General features: G+C 38.0%; 1 protein-coding gene across 1 annotated transcript in view; it reads right to left on the reverse strand.

Annotated features, from left to right (window-relative positions):
* The window catches only part of MOSPD2 (motile sperm domain containing 2), a 61,945-nt gene that overhangs the window by 14,366 nt on the left and 30,136 nt on the right, over positions 1-17,443 (reverse strand). The window contains exons 8-10 of the mRNA XM_060087879.1: positions 16,895-17,019; positions 5,726-5,902; positions 1,095-1,207 (exon numbers count right to left, since the gene is read on the reverse strand). Of these exons, the coding sequence (XP_059943862.1) occupies positions 1,095-1,207; positions 5,726-5,902; positions 16,895-17,019 (415 nt within the window). The remainder of the gene's footprint in view (positions 1-1,094; positions 1,208-5,725; positions 5,903-16,894; positions 17,020-17,443) is intronic.

Consider the following 17,443-nt stretch of genomic DNA (forward strand, 5'->3'; position numbering starts at 1 on the left):
GAGAGAGAGAGAGAGAGAGAGAGAGAGAGAGAGAGAGAGAGAGAGAGTGTGTGTATGTGTGTGCGCGCGCGCACGTGTGTGTAGGATAAGCACTGATGTTCTGGAGAGATGGGTGGGCATTGCAGAGTTGGCTTTCTCCCTACCCGGATCTTCTAGCCATACCTTGATAGTTACAAGCCAGGACCTATGGTTTTGACAGGCCTCCAGAGAAAAAACAGTAACTTCCAAACTACTAGAGGGAAAAATGGGAAACAAACAAATTCCAAAGTGGGGGAAACGACAAAGAAAAACCACAGAAAAGAACATGCACATGTGTTTCCCTCCTTCCCTCTCACACACAGACTCACGCAGATGGTGAAGATAAATCTAGATACAACAGTATTCAAAATATATGTAAACAAACCAATCTTGTCAGACAATTTCAGATTTGATGTTTAAAATGTCTGGCTCTATTGTTAATGAGTCTTTAACAGTTACATAGAAAGGTTTCAAGTAAAGGGATAGAAAATGATACAGTAGGCCATTACTAAATAAAGTTGGTAAAGCAGTATTAACATAAGGCTGTATAGATTTACCAACCAAAAGCATCATTAGTAAGAAAGGTCTTTACATAAGGATAAGGAAACAATACTGAATTTTTTGGATTGAACAACCTAGAAAGAAAAACAGATGTGCTGAAATTTGGATTTGGTAAAAACCCTATTATTCTGGTTAAGCTTTAGCTTTTGGAAGGTCAAATTGATAAATGGCTACTTCAGTGTCATTTCTGGCAACTTCAAACTTGTGCAAGTCAAACACTATCAGTAAAATGAGAAAAATGTATGTCATTCAGATTTGTTGTTAATATATGAATATTCACTCTTATTACCTGATGTGGGATAAAGGCTCTTTAAACACACTCAACAGAATAAATAACAAAAAGGTAGCTACAAATATCCACTATATCTGGAAACCAAGGAGAGTCTTCAGATAACCCTTAATTTTATATTTCCACAGTTTCAAAAACAGGCCAGAACTTTTCTTAATTTTGCAGTTCCCTCAAAATGATCAAGATATATTATGAAAGCATAGCTAATAAAATCTTGAACTAGTACCTGATGTGTAATAAGGGCCCTTTAAACACACTCAGTGGTTTCTTGAAAGCTTTCATTTTGGAATCAACTTTTTCATTCTCTTCTGCTTTGGAAGTAGGTTCCGTTATGTTAACCTAAAGACAAAAAATATATATATATATATATGAGGAAAGAAAGATAAATTGAATTTCACACTGACAGGCAGTTCATTAGGTCAAAAAGTAAGCATTACAGTGACTCAATCCAAATTACAATCTTTAACATAGGTTTATTATATCTAAATTATATACTTGACATATAGTAACCTGATGATTGACCTATATTTGAGTGCCTACTATGTAAATAGGCCCCTTTGCAAAATGTAACATGGTCATTCCCTTAAGAGTTTTTATTTTTATTTTTTATTTTTTTGGCCGCCCCACATGGCTTGTGGGACCTTAGTTCCCCAGCCAGGGATTGAACCCAGGCTCTCAGCAGTGAGAGCGCAGAGTCCTAACCACTTGACCACCCGGGAATTCCCCTCCCTTTTAAGCATTTTAAAATCTGTTCTACATTGCAATATATTTATCCCTCTACCAAGTCCCTGATATCTCATAAAAACATAACTGTTCTTTAAAAATGAAAGAGAGAAAGTAGATCAAGGTAATGTTCTGAGTTAATTACTTTTATTTATTTTAGATACATAAAAAATATTTTAGATAAAAGGATTTTTTTTAAGATGTGTTTAGCCAATTTTTATACAAAAGCATGGAATCAACCTTTTCTATACTGTAGCACACTACCAGTCAACTAGTGCCATGCTTCCTCTTTCCTTTGACGTACAAAGATGTAGAAGGGCAGCAAGTTGAGTGAATTACCTAAAATTACACAGCCAGCTAGTGGGAGAACTGGGGCTACGTCACAGCTTTTGTCTCAATTTCATTTTTTTTGTGAAAATTAACTTTTTCAGGGGAAATCGACAGTAACACAATCATAGTCGGGGACTTTAACACCCCACTTTCACCAATGGACAGATCATCCAAAAACAACAGAATACACATTTTTCTCATGTGCTCATGGAACATTCTCCAGGATAGATCATATCTTGGGTCACAAATCAAGCCTTGGTAAATTTAAGAAAATTGAAATCGTACCAAGTATCTTTTCCGACCACAACGCTATGAGACTAGATATCAATTACAGGAAAAGATCTGTAAAAAATACAAACACATGGAGGCTAAACAATACACTACTTAATAACCAAGTGATCACTGAAGAAATCAAAGAGGAAATCAAAAAATACCTAGAAACAAATGACAATGGAGACACGACGACCCAAAACCTGTGGGACGCACCAAAAGCAGTTCTAAGGGGGAAGTTTATAGCAATACAATCCCACCATAAGAAACAGGAAACATCTCGAGTAAACAACCTGACCCTGCACCTAAAGCAATTAGAGAAAGAAGAACAAAAAAACCCCAAAGTTAGCAGAAGGAAAGAAATCATAAAGATCAGATCAGAAATAAATGAAAAAGAAATGAAGGAAACGATAGCAAAGATCAATAAAACTAAAAGCTGGTTCTTTGAGAAGATAAACAAAATTGATAAACCATTAGCCAGACTCATCAAGAAAAAAAAGAGAAGACTCAAATCAATAGAATTAGAAATGAAAAAGGAGAAGTAGCAACTGACACTGCAGAAATACAAAAGATCATGAGAGATTACTACAAGAAACTCTATGCCAATAAAATGGACAACCTGAAAGAAATGGACAAATTCTTACAAATGCACAACCTGCCAAGACTGAATCAGGAAGAAATGCGAAGTATGAATAGACCAATCACAAGCACTGAAATTGAAACTGTGATTAAAAATCTTCCAACAAACAAAAGCCCAGGACCAGATGGCTTCACAGGCGAATTCTATCAAACATTTAGAGAAGAGCTAACACCTATCTTTCTCAAACTCTTCCAAAATACAGCAGAGGGAGGAACACTCCCAAACTCATTCTACAAGGTCACCATCACCTTGATACCAAAACCAGGCAAGGATGTCACAAAGAAAGAAAACTACAGGCCAATATCACTGATGAACATAGATGCAAAAATCCTCAACAAAATACTAGCAAACAGAATCCAACAGCACATTAAAAGGATCATACACCATGATCAAGTGGGGTTTATCCCAGGAATGCAAGGATTCTTCAATATACTCAAATCAGTCAATGTGATACACCATATTAACAAATTGAAGGAGGAAAATCATATAATTATCTCAATAGATGCAGAGAAAGCTTTCAACAAAGTTCAACACCCATTTATAATAAAAACCCTCCAGAAAGTAGGCATAGAGGGAACTTTCCTCAACATAATAAAGGCCATACATGACAAACCCACAGCCAACATCATACTCAGTGGTGAAAAACTGCAACCATTCCCACTAAGATCAAGACAAGGTTGCCCACTCTCACCACTATTATTCAACACAGTTTTGGAAGTTTTAGCCACAGCAGTCAGAGAAGAAAAAGAAAGAAAAGGAATCCAAATCGGAAAAGAAGAAGTAAAGCTGTCAGTATTTGCAGATGACATGATACTCTACATAGAGAATCCTAAAGATGCTACCAGAAAACTACTAGAGCTAATCAATGAATTTGGTAAAGTAGCAGGATTCAAAATTAGTGCACAGAAATCTCTGGCATTCCTATACACTAGTGATGAAAAATCTGAAAGTGAAATTACGAAAACACTCCCATTTACCATTGCAACAAAAAGAATAAAATATTTAGGAATAAACCTACCTAAGGAGAAAAAAGACCTGTATGCAGAAAATTGTAAGACACTGATGAACGAAATTAAAGATGATACAAATAGAGGGAGAGATATACCATGTTCTTGGATGGGAAGAATCAACATTGTGAAAATGACTCTACTACCCAAAGCAATCTACAGATTCAATGCAATCCCTATCAAACTACCACTGGCATTTTTCACAGAACTAGAACAAAAAATTTCACAATTTGTATGGAAACACAAAAGACCCCGAATAGCCGAAGCAATCTTGAGAAAGAAAAATGGAGCTAGAGGAATCAGGCTCCCTGACTTCAGACTACACTACAAAGCTACAGTAATCAAGACAGTATGGTACTGGCACCAAAACAGAAATATAGATCAATGGAACAGGATAGAAAGCCCAGAGATAAACCCACGCACATATGGTCACCTTATCTTTGATAAAGGAGGCAAGAATATACAGTGGAGAAAAGACAGCCTCTTCAATAAGTGGTGCTGGGAAAACTGGACAGGTACATGTATAAGTATGAAATTAGATCACTCCCTAACACCATACACAAAAATAAACTCAAAATGGATTAAAGACCTAAAAGTAAGGCCAGACACTATCAAACTCCTAGAGAAAAACATAGGCAGAACACTCTATGACATAAATCGCAGCAAGATCCTTTTTGACCCACCTCCTAGAGAAATGGAAATAAAAGCAAAAATAAACAAATGGGACCTAATGAAACTTCAAAGCTTTTGCACAGCAAAGGAAACCATAAATAAGACCAAAAGACAACCCTCAGAATGGGAGAAAATATTTGCAAATGAAGCAACTGACAAAGGATTAATCTCCAAAATTTACAAGCAGCTCATGCAGCTCAATAACAAAAAAAACAAACAACCCAATCCAAAAATGGGCAGAAGACCTAAACAGACATTTCTCCAAAGAAGATATACAGATTGCCAACAAACACATGAAAGAATGCTCAACATCATTAATCATTAGAGAAATGCAAATCAAAACTACAATGAGATATCATCTCACACCAGTCAGAATGGCCATCATCAAAAAATCTAGAAACAATAAATGCTGGAGAGGGTGTGGAGAAAAGGGAACCCTCTTGCACTGTTGGTGGGAATGTAAATTGATACAGCCACTATGGAGAACAGTATGGAGGCTCCTTAAAAAACTAAAAATAGAAGTACCATACGACCCAGCAATCTCACTACTCAGCATATACTCTGAGATACCATAATTCAAAAAGTCATGTACCACAATGTTCAATGCAGCTCTATTTACAATAGCCAGGATATGGAAGCAACCTAAGTGCCCATCAACGTATGAATGGATAAAGAAGATGTGGCACATATATACAATGGAATATTATTCAGCCATAAAAAGAAATGAAATTGAGTTATTTGTAGTGAGGTGGATAGACCTAAGTCTGTCATACAGAGTGAAGCAAGTCAGAAAGAGAAAAACAAATACCGTATGCTAACACATATATATGGAATCTAAGAAGAAAAAAAAAGGTCATGAAGAACCTAGGGGTAAGATGGGAATAAAGACACAAACCTAGTAGAGAATGGACTTGAGGATATGGGGAGGGGGAAGGGTAAGCTGTGACAAAGTGAGAGAGTGGCATGGACATATATACATTATCAAACGTAAAACAGATAGCTAGTGGGAAGCAGTTGCACAGCACAGGGAAATCAGCTCGGTGGTTTGTGACCACCTAGAGGGGTGGGATAGGGAGCATGGGAGGGAGGGAGACGAAAGAGGGAAGAGATATGGGAACATATGTATGTGTATAACTGATTCACTCTGTTATAAAGCAGAAACTAACACACCATTGTAAACCAATTATACTCCAATAAAGATGTTAAAAAAATTACCTTTTTAAGAAGAGCTGTTTGTTCTTCATTACAAATTGTTTCCAAGGTTTCTTTGCCATCACTTTCTATATCTTCTTTACTTGAAGCTTCATCCTCACTGGCAATAGGCCCATTTTCACACAAAGGTGTCTGGAAGTCATCATCTACAAGTGGTGGATAGCTATACTTGAAAGGATCCTGAGAGAAAAGAATTTTGCATCAGCTTGCTAAGAGGTTGGTGGAGAAATAATTCTCTTAGTAAAGTGAAAATCCATTCCTCTGGCCAAGAAAACAGAGTTGATTAGATAGTGAAATTTAAAACAAAGCAAGCATTTCGAAACAGCAAGGGAAAAAGCAGGATGTGGTGTGGGACAACTGGCCAGCCATCTGTAAAAGAACCAAATTGGATCTTCAGCTCATTCTTTTTTTTTTTTTTAATTTACTTTTTGTTTTTTTGGCTATGTCAGGTCTTAGTTGTGGCATGTGGGACCTTTCATTGCAGCACACGGACTTCTCTCTAGTTGTGGCATGTGGGTTTTCTCTCTCCAGCTGTGGTGCACGGGCTCCAGGGTGCATGGGCTCTGCAGTTGTGGTGCGCTGGCTCCAGAGTGCATGGGCTGTGTAGTTTGCGGCATGTGGGCTCTCTCATCAAGGCACACGAGCTCAGTAGTTGTGGCGCGTGGTCTTAGATGCCCTGCAGCACGTGGGATCTTAGTCCCCCGACCAGGGATTGAACCTGTATCCTCTGCACTGGAAGGCAGATTCTTTACCACTGGACCACCAGGGAAGTCCCTAGCTCATTCTTTATACCAAAAAGAATTTCAGATGAATAAAAGCTTTAAATGTATGTGTATATCTTTAAAAAATGACATAAGCTCCAGAACAACACATAGGAGGATTAAAAAAACAACAAGAAAACCCCAAAAACACAAAACTTAAGTAAGGGAAGCCCTTTTCTAAGTAAAACATGAAACCTAGAAGGCATAAAAATGTTGACAAAAATTGAGCACGCCAAAATGAAACATTTCTGATTGAGGGCAGAGACAAGATGGTAGAGTAGAAGGACATGAGCTCACCTCCTCTCATGAAAACACCAAAATCACAACTAACTGCTAAACAAACATTGACAAAATAAAACAGTGGAACCTACCAAAAAAGATATTCTACATCCAAAGACAAGAAGCCATAACGAGACGATAGAAGGGTTGCAATCATGATAAAAATCAAATTCCATACTTGCTGGGTGGGCTACCCACAAACTGGAAAATAATTAGATGGCAGAAGTTCTCCCACAGGAATGAAAGTCCCGAGCCCCACAACAGGCTGCCAGCCTGAGGGTCTGGCATCAGGAGGAGCCCCCAAGAGCATCTGGCTTTGAAGGCCAACAGGGTTTGATCACAGAATTCCACAGGACTGGGGGAAACAGAAACTCCACTCTTGGAGGATGCACATAAGGTCTGATGAGCACCAGGACCCACAGGAAAAAGCAGTGACCTCATAGGAGCCTGGGCCAGACCTACCTGCTAGTATTGGAGGGTCTCCTTATGAGGTGGGGGGAGCTGTGGCTCACTGTGAGGACAAACACACAACTGGTGGTAGTTCTTGGATGCGCTCATTGGCGTGAGCTCTCCTGGAGGCTGCCATTTTCTCACCAAGACCTGGCCCCACCCAACACCCTGCAGGCTCCAGTGCTGGAATGCCTCGGGCCACACAACCAACACAGTGGGAACACAGCCCCACCCATCAGCAGACATTCTGCCTGAAGTCTTCCTGAGCCCACAGCTGCTCACCAGAGGGACAAGACCCAGCTCCGTATACCAATGGGCAGGAACTAGTACCTCCCACCAGGAAACCTGCACAAGCCTCTTAAATAAATGGTTTTTTGTTTTTGGCCACACCGTGTGGCTTGAAAGATCTTAGTTTCCCCAACCAGGGACTGAATGTGGACCCTCAGCAGTGAAAGCATGGACTCCTAACCACCGGACCGCCAGGGAATTCCGTGAAAAAGCCTCTTAGAGTGGCCTCATCCACCAGGGGGCAGACAGCAGAAGCAAGAAGAACTACAACCCTGTAGGCTGCGGAACAGAAACCACAATTACAGCATGTTAGACAAAATGAGACCAGCAGAGGATTATGTCCCAGATGAAGGAACAAGATAACAACCCCAGAAGAACAACTACATGAAGTGCAGATAGGCAATCTACCCGAAAAAGAATGCAGAGTAATGATAGTAAAGTTGATCTAAGATCTCGGAAAAAGAATGGAAGCACAGACCGAGAAGATACAAGAAATGTTTAATAAAGAGCTAGAAGATCTAAAGAAAAAACAAACACAGATGAACAATATGATAACTGGAATGAAAAATACACTAGAAGGAATCAAGAGCAGAATGAGGCAGAAGAACAGATGAGCTGGAAGACAGATGGTGGAAATCACTGCCACGAAACAGAATAGAGAAAAAAGAACAAAAAGAATTGAGGACAGTCTAAGAGACCTCTGTGACAACATTAAATGACCAACATTCACATTAAAGGGGTGCCAGAAGGACGAGAGAGAAAGGACCTAAGAAAATGTTTGAAGAGATAATAGCTGAAAACTTCCCTAACATGGGAAAGGAAATAGTCACCCATGTCCAGGAAGTGCAGAGAGTCCCATGCAGGATAAACCCAAGGAGGAACACCCCGAGACACATATTAATCAAGCTGACAAAAATTAAACACAAAGAAAAAATATTAAAAGCAATGAATAACATACAAGGGAACTCCCAGAAGGTTATCAGCTGATTTTTCAGCAGAAACTCTGCAGACCAGAAGGGAGTGGCACAATATATTTAAAGAGATGAAAGGGAAAAACCTACAACCAAGATTACTCTATCCAGCAAGGATCTCATTCAGATTCAATGGAGAAATCAAAAGCATTACAGACAAGCAAAAGCTAAGAGAATTCTGCACCAGCAGACCAGCTTTGCAACAAATGCTAAAGGAACTTCTCTAGATGGGGGTAAAAAGGCCACGACTAGAAACAAGAAAAATATGAATGGAAAAGCTCACTGGTAAAGGCAAACTAACAGTAAAGGTAGGAAATAATCCACACACAAATACGCTATCAAAACCATCAATCATGAGAAGAGGGAAGTACAAATGCAGGATATTGGAAATGCATTTGAAATTAAAAGACCAGCAACTTAAAACAATCTTATTTGTATATAGACTGCTATATCAAAACATGGTAACCGCAAACCAAAAATCTGCAATAGACACACAAAAAGGAATCCAAACACACACTAAAGTAAGTCATCATATCACAAGAGAACAAAAGAGGAAGGGGAGAAAAAAGACATACAAATGGAAAAAACAATTAAAATGGCATTAAGGAGGGAATTCCCTGATGGTCGAGTGCATAGGACTTGGTGCTTTCACTGCCATGGCCTGGGTTCAAACCCTGGTTGGGGAACTAAGATCCTGCAAGTCATGCAGCATGGCCAAAAAAATAAAATAAAAAATGGCAATAAGAACATACATACAGATAATTACCTTAAATGTAAATGGATTAAATGCTCAAACCAAAACACATAGACTGGCTGAATGGATACAAACCCATATATATGCTGTCTACAAGAGACCCACTTCAGGGCTTCCCTGGTAGTGCAGTGGTTGAGAGTCCGCCTGCCGATGCAGGGGACACGGGTTCGTGCCCCAGTCCGGGAAGATCCCACATGCCACGGAGCAGCTGGGCCCGTGAGCCATGGCCGCTGAGCCTGCACGTCCGGAGCCTGTGCTCCGCAATGGGAGAGGCCACAACAGTGAGAGGCCCGCGTACCACAAAAAAAAAAAAAAAAAAAAAAAAAAGACCCACTTCAAATCTAGGGACATACAGACTGAAAGTGAGGGGACTGAAAAAGGTATTCCATGCAAATGGAAGTCAAAAGAAAGCTGGAGTTCCAATGCTCATATCAGACAAAATAGACTTTAAACTAAAGACTGTTACAAGACACAAAGAAGGACACTACATAATGATCAATGGATCAATCAAAGAAGAAGATATAACAATTGTAAATATATATGCACCCAACTTAGGAGCACCTCAATACATAAGGCAAATGTTAACAGATATAAAAGGAGAAATTGACAGTAACACAATAATCGTGGGGGACTTTTAACACCTCACATCAATGGACAGATCATCCAGACAGAAAATCAATAAGGAAACACAGGCCTTAAATGACAGATTAGACCAGATAGACTTAACTGATATTTATAGAGCATTCCATCCAAAAGCAGCAGAATACACATTCTTCTCAAGTACACGGGAAACATTCTCCAGGACTGATCACATGCTGGACCACAAAGTGAGCCTTGGTAAATTTAAGAAAACTGAAATCATATCAACAATCTTCTCCAACCACAATGCTATGAGACAGACATCAACTACAAGAAAAAAACCATAAAAAACACAAACACGTGGAAGTTGAACAATATGCTAATAAACCACCAATGGATCACTGAATTAATCAACGAGGAAACCAAAAAATACCTAGAGACAATGACAATGGAAACACAAAGATCCAAAACCTATGGGAAGCGGCAAAGCAATTCTAAGAGGGAAGTTCACAGCAATACAATCTTACCTTAATGAAGCAAGAAAAATCTCAAAGGAACAACCTAACCTTACCCCTAAAGCAACTAGAAAGAGAAGAACAAACAAAACCCAAAGCTAATAGAAGGAAACAAATCATAAAGATCAGAGCAGAAATAAATGAAATAGAGATGAAGACAACAATAGAAAAGATCAATGAAACTAAAAGATGGTTCTTTGAGAAAATAAACAAAATTGATAAATAAAATTAGAAATGAAAAAGGAGAAATTACAACAAACACCACAGAAATACAAAGGATCACAAGAGACTATTACAAGCAACTATATGCCAATAAAATGGACAACCTAGAAGAAATGGACAAATTCTTAGAAATGTACAATCTCCAAAGAATGAACCAGGAAGAAATAGAAAATATAAACAGACCAATCACAAGTACTGAAATGGAAACTGTGATTTAAAAATTCCCAAGAAACAAAACTCCAGGACCAGATGGCTTCATAGGTGAATTCTATAAAACATTTAGAGAAGAGTTAAACCTATCCTTCTGAAACTATTCCAAAATATTGCACAGGAAGAAACACTCCCAAACTCATTCTATGAGGCCACCATCACCCTAGTACCAAAACCAGACAAAGATATCAAAAAAAGAAAATTACAGGCCAATATCACTGATGAACATTGATGTAAAAATCCTCAACAAAATACTAGGAAACTGAATCCAGCAATACATTAAAAGGATCATACACCAAGATCAAGTAGGATTTATCCAAAGGGATGCAAGGATTTTTAATATCCACAAATCAATAAGTGTGATACACCAAATTGACAAACCAAAGAATAAAAACCATATGATCATCTCAATAGATGCACAAAAAGCTTTTGACAAAATTCAACACCCATTTATGATAAAAAAACTCTCCAGAAGGTGGGCATAAAGGGAACATACCTCAACATAATAAAAGGCCTTTATGACAAACCTACAGCTAACATCATACTCATTGGTGAAAAGCTGAAAGCATTACCTCTAAGATCAGGAACAAGACAAGGGTGTGCACTCTCACCACTTTTATACAACACTGCTGTGTATAGGACTTCCAAAACTATCAGAGAAGATATAAAAGGAATCCAAAATGGAAAAGAAGTAAAACTGTCACTGTTTGCAGATGACATGATACTATACATAGAAAATCCTAAACGTGCTACTAGAAAACTTACTAGAGCTCATCCATGAATCCAGTAAAGGTGCAGGATACAAAATTAATACACAGAAATGTCTTGCATCCCTATACAGTAACAATGAAAGATCAGAAAGAGAAATTAAGGAAACAATCCCATTTACCATTACATCAAAAAGAATACCTAGGAATAAACCTATGTAAGGAAGCAAAAGACGTGTACTCTGAAAACTATAAGACGCTAATAAAAGAAACTGAAGATGACACAAACAGATGGAAAGATATACCATGTTTTTGGACTGGAAGAATCAATATTGTCAAAATGACTTACACTACTCAAGGCAATCTACAGATTCAATGCAATTCATATCAAATTACCAATGGCATTTTCCACAGAAGTAGAACAAAAAATTTAAAAATTTGAATGGATACACAAAAGACCCCAAATATCCAAAGCAATCTGGAGACTATACTACAAAGCTACAGTAATCAAAACATTATGGCACTGGCACAAAAACAGAAATATAGATCAATGCAATAGGATAGGAAGTCCAGAAGTAAACACACCAACCTATGGTCAACTAAACTAGGACAAAGGAGGCAAGACAGTCTCTTGAGTAAATGGTGCTGGGAAAACTGGACAGCTACATGTAAAAGAACGAAATTAGAACACTCTCTAACACCATACACAAAAGTAAACTCAAAATGGATCAAAGACCTAAATGTAAGACCAGATACCATAAAACTCTTAGAAGAAAACATAGGCTGAACACTCTCTGACATAAACTGCAGCGATATCTTTTTTGTTCCACCACCTAGAGTAATAAAAATGAAAATAAAAATAAAGAAATGGGACCTGCTTAAACTTACAAGCTTTTGCACAGCAAAGGAAACCATAAACAAAACAGACAACCCACAGATTGGGAGTAAATATTTGTAAACAAAGCGACCAACAAAGGATTAATGTGCAAAATATACAAACAGTTCATGCAGTTAAAACAAAACAAAACAACCAATCAAAAACTGGGCAGAAGATCTAAATAGACATTTCTCCAAAGAAAATATACACATGGCCAAGAAGTACATTAAAAGATGCTCAACATAACTAATTATTAGAGAAATGCAAATCAAAACTACAATGAGGGGGCTTCCCTGGTGGCGCAGTGGTTGAGAGTCTGCCTGCCGATGCAGGGGACACGGGTTCGTGCCCTGGTCCGGGAAGATCCCACATGCCGCGGAGCAGCTGTGCCCGTGAGCCATGGCCGTTGAGCCTGCGCGTCCGGAGCCTGTGCTCCGCAAGTGGAGAGGCCCACATACCGCAAAAAAACCCCAAAAAACAAAAACAAAAAACAAAAAAAAAAACAACCTAACCTTGCACCTAAAGCAATTAGAGAAAGAAGAACAAAAACACCCCAAAGTTAGCAGAAGGAAAGAAATTATAAAAATCACATCGGAGATAAATGAAAAAGAAATGAAGGAAATGATAGCAAAGATCAGTAAAACTAAAAGCTGGTTCTTTGAGAAGACAAACAAAATTGATAAACCATTAGGCAGACTCATCAAGAAAAAAAGGGAGAAGACTCAAATCGATAGAATTAGAAATGAAAAAGGAGAAGTAATAACTGACACTGCAGAAATACAAAAGATCATGAGAGATTACTACAAGCAACTCTATGCCAATAAAATGGACAACCTGGAAGAAATGGACAAATTCTTAGAAATGCACAATCTGCCAAGACTGAAACAGGAAGAAATAGAAAATATGAACAGACCAATCACAAGCACTGAAATTGAAACTGTGATAAAAAATCTTCCAAGAAACAAAAGCCCAGGAACAGATGGCTTCACAGGCGAATTCTATCAAACATTTAGAGAAGAGCTAACACCTATCCTTCTCAAACTCTTCCAAAATATAGCAGAGGGAGGAACACTACCAAACTCATTCTATGAGGCCACCATCACCTTGATACCAAAACCAGGCAAGGATGTCACAAAGAAAGAAAACTACAGGCCAATATCACTGATGAACATAGATGCAAAAATCCTCAACAAAATACTAGCAAACAGAATCCAACAGCACATTAAAAGGATCATACACCATGATCAAGTGGGGTTTATTCCAGGAATGCAAGGATTCTTCAATATACGCAAATCAATCAACGGGATAAACCATATTAACAAACTGAAGGAGAAAAACCATATGATCATCTCAATAGACGCAGAGAAAGCTTTCGACAAAATTCAACACCCATTTATGATAAAAACCCTGCAGAAAGTAGGCATAGAGGGAACTTTCCTCAACATAATAAAGGCCATATATGACAAACCCACAGCCAACATTGTCCTCAATGGTGAAAAATTGAAACCATTTCCACTAAGATCAGGAACAAGAGAAGGTTGCCCACTCTCACCAGTCTTATTCAACATAGTCTTGGACGTTTTAGCCACAGCAATCAGAGAAGAAAAGGAAATAAAAGGAATCCAAATCGGAAAAGAAGAAGTAAAGCTGTCACTGTTTGCAGATGACATGATACTCTACATTGAGAATCCTAAAGATGCTACCAGAAAACTACTAGAGCTAATCAATGAATTTGGTAAAGTAGCAGGATACAAAATTAATGCACAGAAATCTCTGGCATTCCTATACACTAGTGATGAAAAATCTGAAAGTGAAATCAAGGAAACACTCCCATTTACCATTGCAACAAAAAGAATAAAATATCTAGGAATAAACCTACCTAAGGAGACAAAAGACCTGTATGCAGAAAATTATAAGACACTGATGAACGAAATTAAAGATGATACAAATAGATGGAGAGATATACCATGTTCCTGGATTGGAAGAATCAATATTGTGAAAATGACTCTACTACCCAAAGCAATCTACAGATTCAATGCAATCCCTATCAAACTACCACTGGCATTTTTCACAGAACTAGAACAAAAAATTTCACAATTTGTATGGAAATACAAAAGACCCCGAATAGCCAAAGCAATCTTGAGAACGAAAAATGGAGCTGGAGGAATCAGCCTCCCTGACTTCAGACTATACTACAAAGCTACAGTAATCAAGACAGTATGGTACTGGCACAAAAACAGAAAGATAGATGAATGGAACAGGATAGAAAGCCCAGAGATAAACCCACGCACATATGGTCACCTTATCTTTGATAAAGGAGGCCGGAATGTACAGTGGTGAAAGGACAGCCTCTTCCATAAGTGGTGCTTGGAAAACTGGGCAGGGACATGTAAAAGTATGAGATTAGATCATTCCCTAACACCATACACCAAAATAAGCTCAAAATGGATTAAAGACCTAAATGTAAGGCGAGAAACTATCAAACTCTTAGAGGAAAACATAGGCAGAACACTCTATGACATAAACCACAGCAAGATCCTTTTTGACCCACCTCCTAGAGAAATGGAAATAAAGACAAAAATAAACACATGGGACCTAATGAAACTTCAAAGCTTTTGAACAGCAAAGGAAACCATAAACAAGACCAAAAGACAACCCTCAGAATGGGAGAAAATATTTGCAAATGAAGCAACTGACAAAGGATTAATCTCCAAAATTTATAAGCAGCTCATGCAGCTCAATAACAAAAACACAAACAACCCAATCCAAAAATGGGCAGAAGACCTAAATAGACATTTCTCCACAGAAGATATACAGACTGCCAACAAACACATGAAAGAATGCTCAGCATCTTTAATCATTAGAGAAATGCAAATCAAAACTACAATGAGATATCATCTCACACCAGTCAGAATGGCCATCATCAAAAAATCTAGAAACAATAAATGCTTGAGAGGGTGTGGATAAAAGGGAACCCTCTTGCACTGCTGGTGGGAACATGAATTGGTACAGCCACTATGGAGAACAGTATGGAGGTTCCTGAAAAAACTACAAATAGAACTACCATATGACCCAGCAATCCCACTACTGGGCATATACCCTGAGAAAACCATAATTTAAAATGAGTCATGTACCAAAATGTTCATTGCAGTCCTATTTACAATAGCTCGGAGATGGAAACAACCTAAGTGTCCATCATCTGATGAATGGATAAAGTAGATGTGGCACATATATACAATGGAATATTACTCAGCCATAAAAAGAGATGAAATTGAGCTATTTGTAATGAGGTGGATAGACCTAGAGTCTGTCATACAGAGTGAAGCAAGTCAGAAAGAGAAAGACAAATACCGTATGCTAACACATATATATGGAATTTAAAAAGAAAAAAAATGTCATGAAGAACCTAGCAGTAAGATAGGAATAAAGACAAAGACCTAGTAGAGAATGGACTTGAGGATATGGGGAGGGGGAAGGGTAAGCTGTGACAAAGCGAAAGAGAAGCATGGACATATATACACTACCAAACGTAAGGTAGATAGCTAGTGGGAAGCAGCCGCATAGCACAGGGAGATCAGCTCGGTGCTTTGTGACCGCCTGGAGGGGTGGGATAGGGAGGGTGGGAGGGAGACGCAAGAGGGAGGGGATATGGGAACATATGTGTATGTATAACTGATTCACTTTGTTATAAAGCAGAAACTAACACACCATTGTTAAGCAATTATACTCCAATAAAGATGTAAAAACAACACCAAAAAACAAAAAAAACAAATATGTTTCATTGTTATGGAGTATTAAAAATTTAACACATAACTACTTACTCCTGGTCTCTTACTTCTAAGTAGTAAGATCATTTCCAAAAAATGGAAATGACAGTATATATTACCTTTTAAATTAAAAACTGTTCAACAGCAAACAACTGGAAGCAAACTAAAGACACATCAAAAGGAAATTAAATAACTTATTGTTATTTCTTAAACAATTTATGGTTCATCTCTAGACACTGGAATACTATGCAGCCATAAACAAGAGTTAGACAGCTTATCACATATTGATTTAGAATGATCTGTAAGTCGTGAAGAAAAAAGCAGGATACACAATAGTGTATAAACACACTACTTTTTTAAAAGAGATGGGAGGGAGAAAGAATTACATATATACTATAGTTGCTTATATATGTATTGCATATTTACTATAGTTGCTTATATAGGTAACAAAGATCCCTGGAAAGAAAAATAATAAATGAAACTACGGAGGGGAACAGTGTGGTTGGCATAGCAGTCCAAAGACTTTTTACTGAATACCTGTTTCTGAATACTTTTACTCCATAGGTTTCAGTTTAGAACCATGTAAAGACATGAACTATTCACAAATAAAAATTTAACAACTTGAAAACTTAAATAAAAAATATCTGTAACACTGCTTGCTATTTTAGGATATCTATGATTTTTCTTAGGATGGTAAGATATTGCTTTTCCTTTTTCCTTGAGGAAAGAATACAGCCTCATGTGCCATGACCCAGTCTTATTTTAGAAACAGGTTTCAAGTACTGTACTTACAGTTCCGCCCATGTGAAGAGGCAGGTATTCTACACTGACATAGTCTTGGACGTCATTTTTACTTGTAAACTTCAACAAACTCACTGCTTCTGGACCAAGCCAGGATTTCACAATTTTGAAAGCAGCTGAAGAAAAAACAGTCACTTCATTAAATTCCTTTCATTCTCTTTCTCGATTTACTTACTGTATGTGCTAACCCACGTCCTCTGAAATTAGTTCAGGCTAAAATCTATTAATATGCATTTTTCCATGGCACAGTACTTAATTCACATTCTCTAATCTCTGTAGGCATCTACATTTTGACTGTCCCTTGTGGGTTTCAAATGTTCCAGGAAGATTCAGGAAGATTAAATTATCCTGATGCTCATTAATAAACCTATCAGGGTTTTGGCCTCTGTACAAATCCATCAATGATCCCAACTACTAAGATTTCCAGACAATGAATCAAACAGCACTGTGATTCACTAATATGTACAATAGTATGAGAAGAGTCGTTTCCCTTATGCCTCTGTGATAAACCCCCACCTGAAAAACCTTCTCAACTGAGAA

The sequence above is a fragment of the Mesoplodon densirostris genome, chromosome X (genome assembly GCF_025265405.1).
Source record: "Mesoplodon densirostris isolate mMesDen1 chromosome X, mMesDen1 primary haplotype, whole genome shotgun sequence".
NCBI lineage: Eukaryota > Metazoa > Chordata > Mammalia > Artiodactyla > Ziphiidae > Mesoplodon > Mesoplodon densirostris.